An 11,359-nucleotide genomic window follows, 5' to 3' on the forward strand; every position below is an offset into this window, starting at 1 on the left:
GGAGTAGTAGAAAATACATGAAATAATTGAAGGCGAATACAAAAGAATAATGCAAACATCATGCAAGAGCAATATAAAAACAGATTAAAGCACAAAGGGTGGTTCAGTGAGAAGAAGCACAAGTGATGATAAGAAAACTATAGCTGTAATGATGCAATAAATGTATTTTTGAACATTTTTCTTACTGTCCTTTCTGTGCCTCTGCTGATCATGTTCATTTCAGAACCCTGGTCTTTCTCATTCTGCCCCAGGAATTATACTGGGTATACGCTAAACAGGATGGAAAATATTGAGGGGTGATGCCTCAAAAACTGTTTTTAATCCCTTTTGCCCCTCTTCGCTAAAAGAGCTAACCCTGGATCAGCAGTTACTAAAGTCAACTCAATGGAAAGTAACGGGAGATAACTCAACCTAGAATAGAGCAAGTGTTGGAAAGATAGAGTTAGATGAACTAGATTTTCAGATCAAAATGGCCAAATAAAACTCATCTTAGAATGCTTTAAAAGCTGCTGAAGCAATCTCAAAGACAATCAGTAATGTGAAAGGTGAGGTAAGGTTCAAGAAGCTCAAAGAACAGTAATAAGAGTTCCTTTGATCAGCACAGTGGAGGAAGGGAGTACTCAGCCAGAACACAGTGAAATAACAGAATAAATAAACAGTTCACATGAATTACTAATATCTGACCGAATAAAATACAAGTTGAAAGACACCACATTGCAAAAGGTTTCTGTGAGCTTTGTGAGCTTACCTTAAGAGATACCCTCTGTTTACAAATACTTTTTCCATTGATTGCAGACTGCAGCCCCTCTGCCCCATCGATGGTCGATTTGGACCCCGCAGCCAGGATGAAATCCCGCTGCGAGCTCTGCAGTTCAAGCGAGGGCTACTCCACGAGTTCCGTAAGGGCAATGCCACAAAGGAGCAAATACGACTGCACAATCTGGTTCAGCAGCTTCCCAAGGCCATCATCATTGGGGTGCGGAAAGGAGGCACACGTGCACTGTTAGAGATGCTGAATCTTCACCCTGCAGTGGTCAAAGCTTCTCAAGAGATTCATTTCTTTGACAATGATGAGAACTATGCCAAGGGGATTGAGTGGTACCGGAAAAAAATGCCTTTTTCTTACCCTCATCAAATAACAATTGAGAAAAGCCCCGCATATTTTATCACTGAGGAAGTACCTGAAAGGATTTACAAAATGAACTCGTCTATCAAATTATTGATCATTGTCAGGGAACCCACCACAAGAGCTATTTCTGATTACACTCAGGTGCTGGAAGGCAAGGAAAGAAAGAACAAAACTTACTACAAATTTGAAAAGCTGGCTATTGATCCTAATACCTGTGAAGTGAACACTAAGTATAAGGCAGTAAGAACCAGCATCTACACAAAACACCTGGAAAGATGGTTAAAATATTTCCCAATTGAGCAGTTTCATATTGTAGATGGAGACCGGCTCATCACAGAACCACTGCCGGAACTCCAGCTGGTCGAGAAGTTCCTAAATCTTCCTCCAAGGATAAGTCAGTACAATTTATACTTCAATGCCACCAGAGGGTTTTATTGCTTGCGATTTAACATTGTCTTTAATAAGTGCCTGGCAGGTAGCAAGGGACGCATTCATCCAGAGGTGGACACCTCTGTCATTACCAAATTGCGCAAGTTCTTTCATCCTTTTAATCAAAAATTTTACCAGATCACTGGGAGGACATTTAACTGGCCCTGACCTAAACTCCATGCCACATTTTCGGATGCATCTGAGACATGCAGTAATGTCTCTGCTAAAATATGCACTTTTCACAGACATAGTATCAAAGTAACATTTTTCATGCATACGTGTACATATGCAGTGTGTGACCAAATATACAGTGGGATCAATTTTTTCTACAGAATAATAACATTAATTTACCGTCAGCATAGTTGCATCTTTTGAGATATACTAATAAAGGACAAAGAGGTACTTAGGGAAATAAAGTCAGACACCATTAAAAGAGTCAGTGTTCCTCTTGCTTGAAGTGTTTATGTGACATACTTATCAATCTAAGCAGAATGTTAGTTTATGTCATACAAATTCATGTCAAAAGTCTGTGAAGCTGTGAGAAAGCATAATATTCAGGCTATATTTGGTATGTGTATTGCTGAAGGAATACTGACACTTTAAATACCATACTGAATTTTTACAATGAGAGTGGATAGTACTATTTTCTTATTATTTGAAATTAATATTTCATTAAACGACATTGGTTCGGGGTTCCTGTGGTGAGTTTGCACTATTGTTTTATTGTATGGACCATAGTGTCACTTGTAGCATGTCAATCATGTGTCAAAAAAAGTCAAATAACTTTTTCTTCTCTGATTGAGTGTTGACAAAGACAAACATCATGTACATAGTGTACAATGTTTGTAAATACTGGTTTCACACTAAGTAATTCTATTTTGTAAACTGAATATGGCTATTTAATTTATTGTGAAAATTAAATTTATTGTGGTATTTAAAAATGGAATGGATTAAAATTACCTATATGCACAACAGTTATTCAGCTTTCTTTGATGTATATAAACACAGTTCCTTAGACTGGACAAATCATGGTCATGTTTGTGCAAGAGTTGCGTATGGAAACTTGGTTTCTGAACAGTTGAGATAACTGATATATGAGGTGAAGATTAGTTTATTAAAAAATGCAACCATCTGGGGATATGGTGTTATACACAGCTCAAAGAACATTACTGCTGTTCTGTTACAGCACTTTGCAATAATTAATTCCATTTCAGTAACCCATGAGGATAAAGAACAACTCTAAAAGATTACTGTAACCAAGTATATCAGAAAAGCAGAGCAGCCATTAAAACCAAAACAACAGACAGACAAAGTAGATTAGAAGAGCTACAGAGATTTCATCATAGGAAGCCAGTAATGTTTCAGAAGTCAGGGAAAACTGTTTAACTGTTTTGATACCTCTGCTTTTATCTGACAACCCATGCATCTGCTCAGAAACAACCACACTGTTGTTAGTATTGGCATAAACATGTAGCTCAGCTCATGTTTTCATTCAGTAAGTGACAAGAAATTAGTACAGAAAGTGAATGTTTTAATGCTTTATACACTGTATGACCCTTAAGGATTAATATGAAAAACAGTAGGAATATTTCACAGAATCATAGAATCACACAGAATGGCCAGGGTTGGAAGGGACCTCAAGGATCATGAATTCCCAACCCCCTCCCCCGCTACATGCAGGGCCACCAACCTCCACATTTAATACTAGACCAGGCTGCCCAGAGCCCCATCCAATCTGGCCTTGAACACCTCCAGGGACGGTGCATCCACAACCTCTCTGGGCAGCCTGTGCCAGCACCTCACCACTCTCTCTGTAAAGAACTTTCCCCCTGACATCCAACCTAAATCTTCCCTCCCTCAACTTAAAACCATTTCCCCTTGTCCTGATGTTATCTACACTTTCAAAGAGTTGATTCCCCTCCTGCCTGTAGGCTCCCTTTAGGTATTGAAAGGCTGCAATGAGGTCACCCCACAGCCTTCTTTTCCCCAGGCTGAACAAGCCCAGCTCCCTCAGCCTGCCTTCATAGGTGAGGAGCTCCAGTCCCCTGATCATCTTTGTAGCTCTCCTCTGGACCCTCTCCAACAGCTCTCTGTCTTTCTGGTACTGAGGTCTCCAGACACAGTATTCCAGATGGGGCCTCACAAGAGCAGAGTAGAGGGGGACAATCACCACTCCCTGTCCCTGCTGGCCACCCCTCTTCTCATGGAGTCCAGGATAAAACAGGATAAAATACTTTTTAAATTAAGAAGGAAAAAAAAAGAGAAATAAAAAGAAAACCAGCCTCTAAAGATTGATAGGGACACAAATTATGGAAGGTATCCAGAATATCTGAAGATTATGAGCTACAATAGCAGAGTAGTTAGTAATACAGATTATAATAAGATCAAGTTTTCCCTGTGGGCTGTTCAACTTGCTCAGCGATTTGGAAGCATCAGTTTTCTAAATAAGCGATTTTTAAATCTCTAGTGAGAGATTGCTACTTGTCTTGCTGTTTCTTTAATCATATGTGCTAGCACAGTGAGCAACGTGCCCTTTCTTCATGCTGATTCAGAGTCTTGCCAACACAACACGGTAGAGCATATGTGGAATTTTCCTCAGCAGCTACAATACCACTGTTTTCCTGCACGACAGTCATTTATCATGCCCATGTCCATACATAGAGTCTGAGGCATTTAACTCGCTTAATAGCACTCAAAGAAAAGATTTTATGTATTTTAAAATTTCCATAATCTTCAGTTGAAAAGTCAGATTCCAGATGGTTTTTGTGATACTTATTGGCTTAAGGTAGCCTTGTCTACAAGCTCCAGTAAAGGGCTGAGACATATTTGCAATGAAAGCGATGAGTTAGGCCAAAGGTATTTCAGACCTTAACATACACATCTGAAATGAACATTTCCCTGCATAGTCCAGAAAAAAAGAAATCACAGCAACTAGTTTAAAAGGTAAAGATTACTCATGAGAGTCATCTGGATTGATCTCTAGCTTCTCATTTGCAATCTTGGAGATACATGAAGAAATGTAGGCGATATCTTTGGCAGATCTGGTGCAAAAAAAAAAAAAAAAAAAAAAAAAAAAGCAGAGAAATATTCAGGAATAACGGGGAAGAAAGAGAAATCAGAGGCACTGCAATGTGTTAAGCCTAAAAGAGTTGATTAACTTTCACTGAGACTTCAGTGCAATGTCCTTGACTCTTTTTGACACTACCTAGCAATGAGAAAGTTTGAGACCTGGTTCTTAATACACAAATCCAACACACCACCCAAACCACACTTGTAAATTAATGGGGATTTTTGTGGTATTCATAACTGGTTTGAAAAGTTTTGACCTTATGTTATTTACCTCTTCAGGAACAATTTGTGAATAACTCACTTCAGCCTCTTTGCTTTGCTTCCAAAATCCTGGGTGAATCATTTCTATTCAGACAGATCACGAGTGTTCAGTCTGGGAAGAATGCTCAGAGCTTGAATGTATGATTGCAGTTATGCACAGTTATATGAAGTTGCAGCTGTTAACATATGTCATTCAAGTTCTCTAAATACATTGCACCATTTGTATTTTCTGTACTGTAAAATTGCAGGCTTCATAGCTCTGATAAATGTTTGGATTAAAACTTCTAATATTTCTGCACATTTTTATCAGATTGTCCCAGCTGCTATTTAAACTCTATAGAACAACAATTTGCAGCATAAAAGAAAATGAAAGATAAATTTAAAATTGTATTTTCAGAAATCATTATATAGATAGCTGAAGGACTGACATTTAGAGATCAGTGATTCATTTAACATTAACCTATTATGCTGTGTTTTCTTAAGGAAAGCAGAAAAAGCAAGATGAAAATGTATTTGACGTATTATAGTGGTATTCTTTTTTTCCTGATGACTAAGAATACAATAGAGACAAGGTTTGCAGCAAGATATTCCGTGAGAGTAGTCCAAGGTCTACCTTCACTGTTAATGTTCTTTGGACAACAGTGTCACACAGACCACAGAAAAGGTACAAGCCCAAAATCACAAGGTCAGTCCAATCATTGATCAAACACAAGCTGGGGAATTGCTATTGAACTAACTCATGTTGGGAGTCCATAATCCCCAAATTGGGACCCCTCTAATTAGAGAAGATAAGGACTACTGCCTGAGGGAGTCTGTTCCATGCTGACTACCCTCTGGTGAAGAACTTTTCCCTAACTCCCACTCTGACCCTCCCCTTTCTTACTGTACTTTTCAGCTCCAAAGGAACTAACTGGCTACCAGGTTAAAGTGCTGTTATCTTCTATTTCAGTGTCACCATTTAGAATCTGTTATGTAAGATTTACTTCACAGCGGAGAAAAAATGTTTTAAAAACCTTGGCAACATAGAGCTAATGAGTCTCAGATTGCCATAAAGACTTGATTTTGTTACTTTAGACTTATGCATGTTACTGAAAAAGAGATGTGCCCCCCCTAACTATAATCACTATCTATGAGTAGATTTTTCTTCTGTTTACAAGTTTCTCTGTGAAGATGCTGTGTGTGCAATATTTCGTAGCACACTTCTACCAACTGATCAGCTCTGGCTAATCTGCTCTTTAAGGCCTGATTTACATTCTGACAACCTTACGATTGACAAAATAAATCTACATTCAGAACTACCAGCTATCGCTATCTTAATTTACATTTATAGAGAAAGAAATTACACTTCTTTCTGCAATAGTGCTCTGATGAAAGAGTCAAGCCCTTAGAGAACATCCATGTGTTATCAATCTGGATACCAGCCTTTTTCCCAGGGCTTGAATTGACAAGTGCAAGAAAAGCAGAGAAAAGACTAGAACACCATCATCCATCTGCTGTACCTTGCTCAACATATGGTATATAAGGTTACCTGCTGTTCTGAGATCCCCATTACAACAGGCAGTGGTGTGACTTGAGGAGATGATGTGGACCAAGCTACCTTTTTAGATTATACTCTGCTTTCTTTCTTTTCAGCTTTGTCTCTATTCACTTCTGTATCAACTATATCAAAGCACGCAGTGATTCACAGCTCTCACTGAAATGTAAGTCTGGTGAGACAGAAAAGAAACATCAGCAGAGGTTGTTACAGAGAGGCACAATCTTTGCCACTGATTATAGAGAAAGACTCTGGCATGCAACATTTCATGTTGTTGATGGCTTTGTGCTTAGCTGATTCCCTCTAGCAATTTTTAAAATAATCTTCCACCACCAGCAGTGGTCAATGCTTTAGAAGGTTAATGCTTCTGTGAAAATGTCCTGGTTATTGATCGAGATTCAAGCAAAATATAAAATGTCTATACTTTGAGCAGATTGTCATCCTTTGATACATTACATACACTATACAAATAAGCATAGCAAATCATAGGATGTGATAAGAAAACAATGCCAATTCAAATAATCTAATATTATGCCTCAGGCTGATTAAATAAACAAAAAGAAGCATGACACACTCCTGCACATCTTACTCCTGGCCTTAATTGCAAACAACTGTTTTGTAATGTATGAGGCCTTTGCCATCCAATTCCTTGGCTGATTTTCTAATGATGAAAGACTTTCCACTTCGTTGAACCGTGAAGGCATCGTTTCTATTCCAAACCCGTGGAGACAGAGAAGAATTAATTTACAATTCCCTACCATATGAAAAAAAGTGATAGGCCTTTCATGAGAGGTGGAATGAACAGCAGCGCTATTACTAACTTCATCTTCAAAAATATCACTCCAACTGTTCCAAGCTCCTCAGAGTATCTCCACTAGTAAATGAAGTTTTAAAAACAGAAAGAAAAAGTTATTTTGCAGTTCTGCATGGCTGTGATGTATCATAGTGCTTTGTAAAAGAGTAGCTTGGACTTATGGGGTTGATGAAGTGAAATCATCATTTGTCTTGAAAAAGGAAAAGTGACATGTTTGGTATGCATTGAAAAGGCCAGCCTGCATCAGTGAGATAAAGGAAATAATAGTCTTTTTTGGTTAGGACAGTCTTCTAAGAAGTAGCTACATGCAATTATCATTACCATCAATAGCAATTAGCAATGCATATCCAGTACCATTACCAGGGCAGTTAGTATTATGCCTTCAGGCTCATTTAAATCAATTTGCTTTGAAGGCCCACAGGATTAACGGAAGGAAAAACTTGCACTCAGTGCTGATTTGGGAAAATAAGACTAACTCTATTTCCATTCTGGAATCCAAAACTACCACCCACATGCATGTGGTCTGTCCTGGTGGCCTGCCAATTTGTTGATTAAAAAAGTGGACAAGTACAGCAGCTCATACAGGTTCTTTTATAGTTGAGATCCAGTAAATTTTACTTTTGCCACAAGGGCTTTACTTTAAACTGCTGCAAATTGCTGTTAAATATTTCACAGCTACCATGTTCACTTCTAGTTCTGACTCCTAGGTATTACAAGAAATCTAGAATATAGCAATTCAAGCACCTTATCAAATCTTGAAACTACCTAAATAGTCTAGATTCCTAATGTTACCTTTTTATTTATTTATTTATTATGGATTAAGATAACAATCACACAAAATGCTATGTTACCTGAGAAATAAAAAAAAGCAGAAGTGTGTTTTTATATTGTGTAAAAGATTAGACATAATCACAGGAATAGGATAAAACTGTGGAGACTTTCTCTTCCTCTTTACTCCTAAGAATTAGCCTGCAAGGCATTTCTTGACAGTGCTGTTGTTCAGTCCAAAGAGTGTACTGAGGTTCTAAGGTTGCCTCTACTTGTGCCATGGTTAGGATAATCTGTGAATATATAAGACAAATATTCAAATTTTGCCAAGATACAGAAACTCAGGAATGTATGGCAGTCATGAATTTGGACAAATGTAAACAGAAGTGCTGGTGTAGCATTGCTATGTGCTATCAGTGTTTGCTAGGCTTCCTGGTCTTGTGCTGCCTCCTCAGGTAAGCCTCACTGATGGGTGCCAGGAAGTTTTGGAAAGGTAAGAAGCTGGAAGAATATTTATTGTGTGGACTATATTGGTTGATAAAGCATTAGAAGACACCATCAACTTACACGCCAAGGGTAACCCAAATACATACTTGTGTCTTAAAAATTCCACAAGGTGTTCATAAAGCTCAGACATAGTAAGAATGAACTGCAGTTACCCCAAACATCTTGCAATGACAGTCTTGACCTAAAAAACTTCATGTTATAAAACCAGGACCTCAGTCTGCAAGTTAGCAGTTTGAGTAGGACTGTTGAAGCAATAGCAGTCAGCACAGTGAAATCAATACTATCACTATTTCCAGAAGAGAGATTAGACCAGGTACTCTACAATATTGTATCTCTGACTAATGAACTGAGAGCTGGCATTATGTGTGTACACACGTTATGGGGAAGCCCAAGTACTTTGACCAAATTGGTCAAGTGGTCAAGATGTAAAACTGCTCTGTTTTCCACTAAGAAATTTTCAAATCTAGTAACAAATTATGAAAAAAAAAAAAAAAAATTAGAGCTCATTTTCGTGTAATCAACTGAAGTTGCCATAGTAATTTATGCTCAATTAACTCCAGCTATTCTGTTGCAGCTTTTTGGAAACACATTTAGAGAATCTAGAAGGAGCTCATTTTCTCCCACAGAAATAAAAGTCAAATCCAAGCAGAGCCCACAGGAATGACATAGAAATGTCTTTAATTTAAGAATGCTGCCTGTCACACCTACAGTAAATTCAGATGGAGATAGCTCTGTGAAACCCAATTTTATATCCCTGCAGAGAGGAGAAGTAAAATATGGATGTGAACAAGAGGATACCTTCAGCTGTTGGATACACTATTCAAAATAATGTATTCTCAAAGCAAGCCAAGGCTTGGAGAAGGCCGAAAAGAAATCTTATTACTGTATACAAATATCCTATGGGAGGATGGAGTCAAACTCTTTTCAATGGTTCTCAGTAACAGGATATAATGGACGCAAGTTGAAACACAGGAAATTACATCCGAATGTGAGGAAATACTTCTTTACTCTAAGGATGACAGAGCAATAGAATAAGTTGCCTAGAAATGTTGTGGAGTCTCCTTCTCTGGAGATATTCAAAGCCCTCCTTAACACAATCCTGTGCACTGTTCTCTAGACAACCCTTCTTGAGTGGAGAGGTGGACCAGATCATCCCTACAAGCCCTTTGCAACATCAGCCATTCTCTATGTCTGTGAGACCCACCACTAAAAAATATCTCTAAGTACCATGTCCATATATCTCCATATTTGCATACATCTCCATATCTCCAGAGACAGCAACTCCATCACTTCCTTGGGTAACCTGTTCCTGCCTAACAGCACTCTCCATTAAGTCTTCTTAACATCCAGTCTAAACGTTCCCTGGTCCAACCTGAGACTGATTCCTTGCATCCTAAAACTTGTTACCTGAGAAAACTAATCTAACCTAAGCCTTCCTCAATGTAACCTCTTTTCAGATAGCAATAGAGAGCGATGAGGTCATAGAAACATAGAATGGCTTTGGTTAAAAGGCACCTTAAAGATCATCTAGTTCCAGTCTCCCTGCCATCTAATTAAGAATGGAGTCTTCCTAATTCTCCTTTTGCTGTTGATGTATGTACAAAAGCATTTCTTTTACTACACTTGCCAAATTGAGTTCCATTTGGGCTTCGGCTCTTCTAAGTATCCCCAGATTTTCTTCTTGCATCCAGACTGGAACAACACCATTGGTGCTATGCTATTTTGCCCCAAGGATGATCAAAAAATTATTAGCAAGGTCTCTAGGAGATTGACACAGCATCCCTAGGAACAAACACAAATTCACTCTTTTCCTCCTTTGCCTTACCAATCCCATCACCATTCCATCCTGAATCCCATATAGGGTCCACATAGTGTCTACTAAAAATAAATGCTAATCAAAAATAATGACTAATCCAATGACTCCCACATGAGTGTTTGCAGACGTACCAAAGAAATGAAAACAGAGAAGCTCCTCAGCTCGTGAGTGGCCTCACTCACATGGGGCAGATGCCTGGCTTTGCACCCAAATCTGCCCTGCCTTCCGATCACTTCAAAATAGGTATGTGCCTTGGCCCATCACTCAATAAAGGGATGTAATCTTGAAATGCATCTTGAAATAAAGGAGAATTAATTGAAAAGGGGCTAATACCATTTACTAGCTTAATGTTTCAAAACAAGGCAGATGCTTGTACTTATTTTGAGCTGTTCTAAAGCTATGACTTCTAACCCACATAAATTTAACTCAGGGACAGTTCGTGAACAGTTTTCAGGCAAGGATTATGTTATTTCACCAAGACAGGGAGCTCTGCTAGGCTGAAGGATGTTAGGCTACAAAAATATGTTAGGTTGCAAAATCTGTGGATGAGAAATTTCATACACTGAGATAGCTAACTTGAGTTGTCCAAATGAATCATTGCTATAACCTTGCAGCTCACATTTTGGAATGATAAATAAACATCTTCTGCATATCATAAAATGTGCCACAAAAAGGGAAGGGGGAAAAATGGAAAAATGTGAGAGAGTACACAATAGACCAAATACATCCATTTTTTTGAAAGAAAAAATACATAGGAGCAAGCACAGACACAGATTTAACTAGGAATAGATACAAAAACTTGTTGATTTAATTATCTCAAAAATTATATTAAAAAAAAGAAAAAATAATAAATCAGTTACCAAATGTAAAGACAATATGTAAGAGACAGAAATAAGCAAAACATTTTAATGCCTTTCGAAGTATTTAAGAATAATGAGAACAGCTTTTAGAAATATACTGGAAAAAGAAAATACTACAGAAAATAAGCTGATAAATAAACAAGGACATATTCCTCATTGAAAGGAAAAATTA

At 38.0% G+C, this 11,359-nt stretch overlaps 1 protein-coding gene across 5 annotated transcripts in view; it reads left to right on the plus strand.

Annotated features, from left to right (window-relative positions):
- The window catches only part of HS3ST5 (heparan sulfate-glucosamine 3-sulfotransferase 5), a 191,598-nt gene extending 186,412 nt beyond the window's left edge, over positions 1-5,186 (plus strand). For all 5 annotated transcript variants that reach the window (XM_085217444.1, XM_085217445.1, XM_085217442.1 and 2 more), the window contains one exon: positions 796-5,186. In XM_085217444.1, the coding sequence (XP_085073570.1) occupies positions 796-1,726 (931 nt within the window). In that variant the 3' untranslated portion in view covers positions 1,727-5,186. The remainder of the gene's footprint in view (positions 1-795) is intronic.
- Positions 5,187-11,359: the final 6,173 nt, after the last annotated feature.

Source organism: Meleagris gallopavo, chromosome 2 (assembly GCF_905368555.1).
Source record: "Meleagris gallopavo chromosome 2, MGAL_WU_HG_1.1, whole genome shotgun sequence".
NCBI classification, from domain to species: Eukaryota; Metazoa; Chordata; class Aves; order Galliformes; family Phasianidae; genus Meleagris; species Meleagris gallopavo.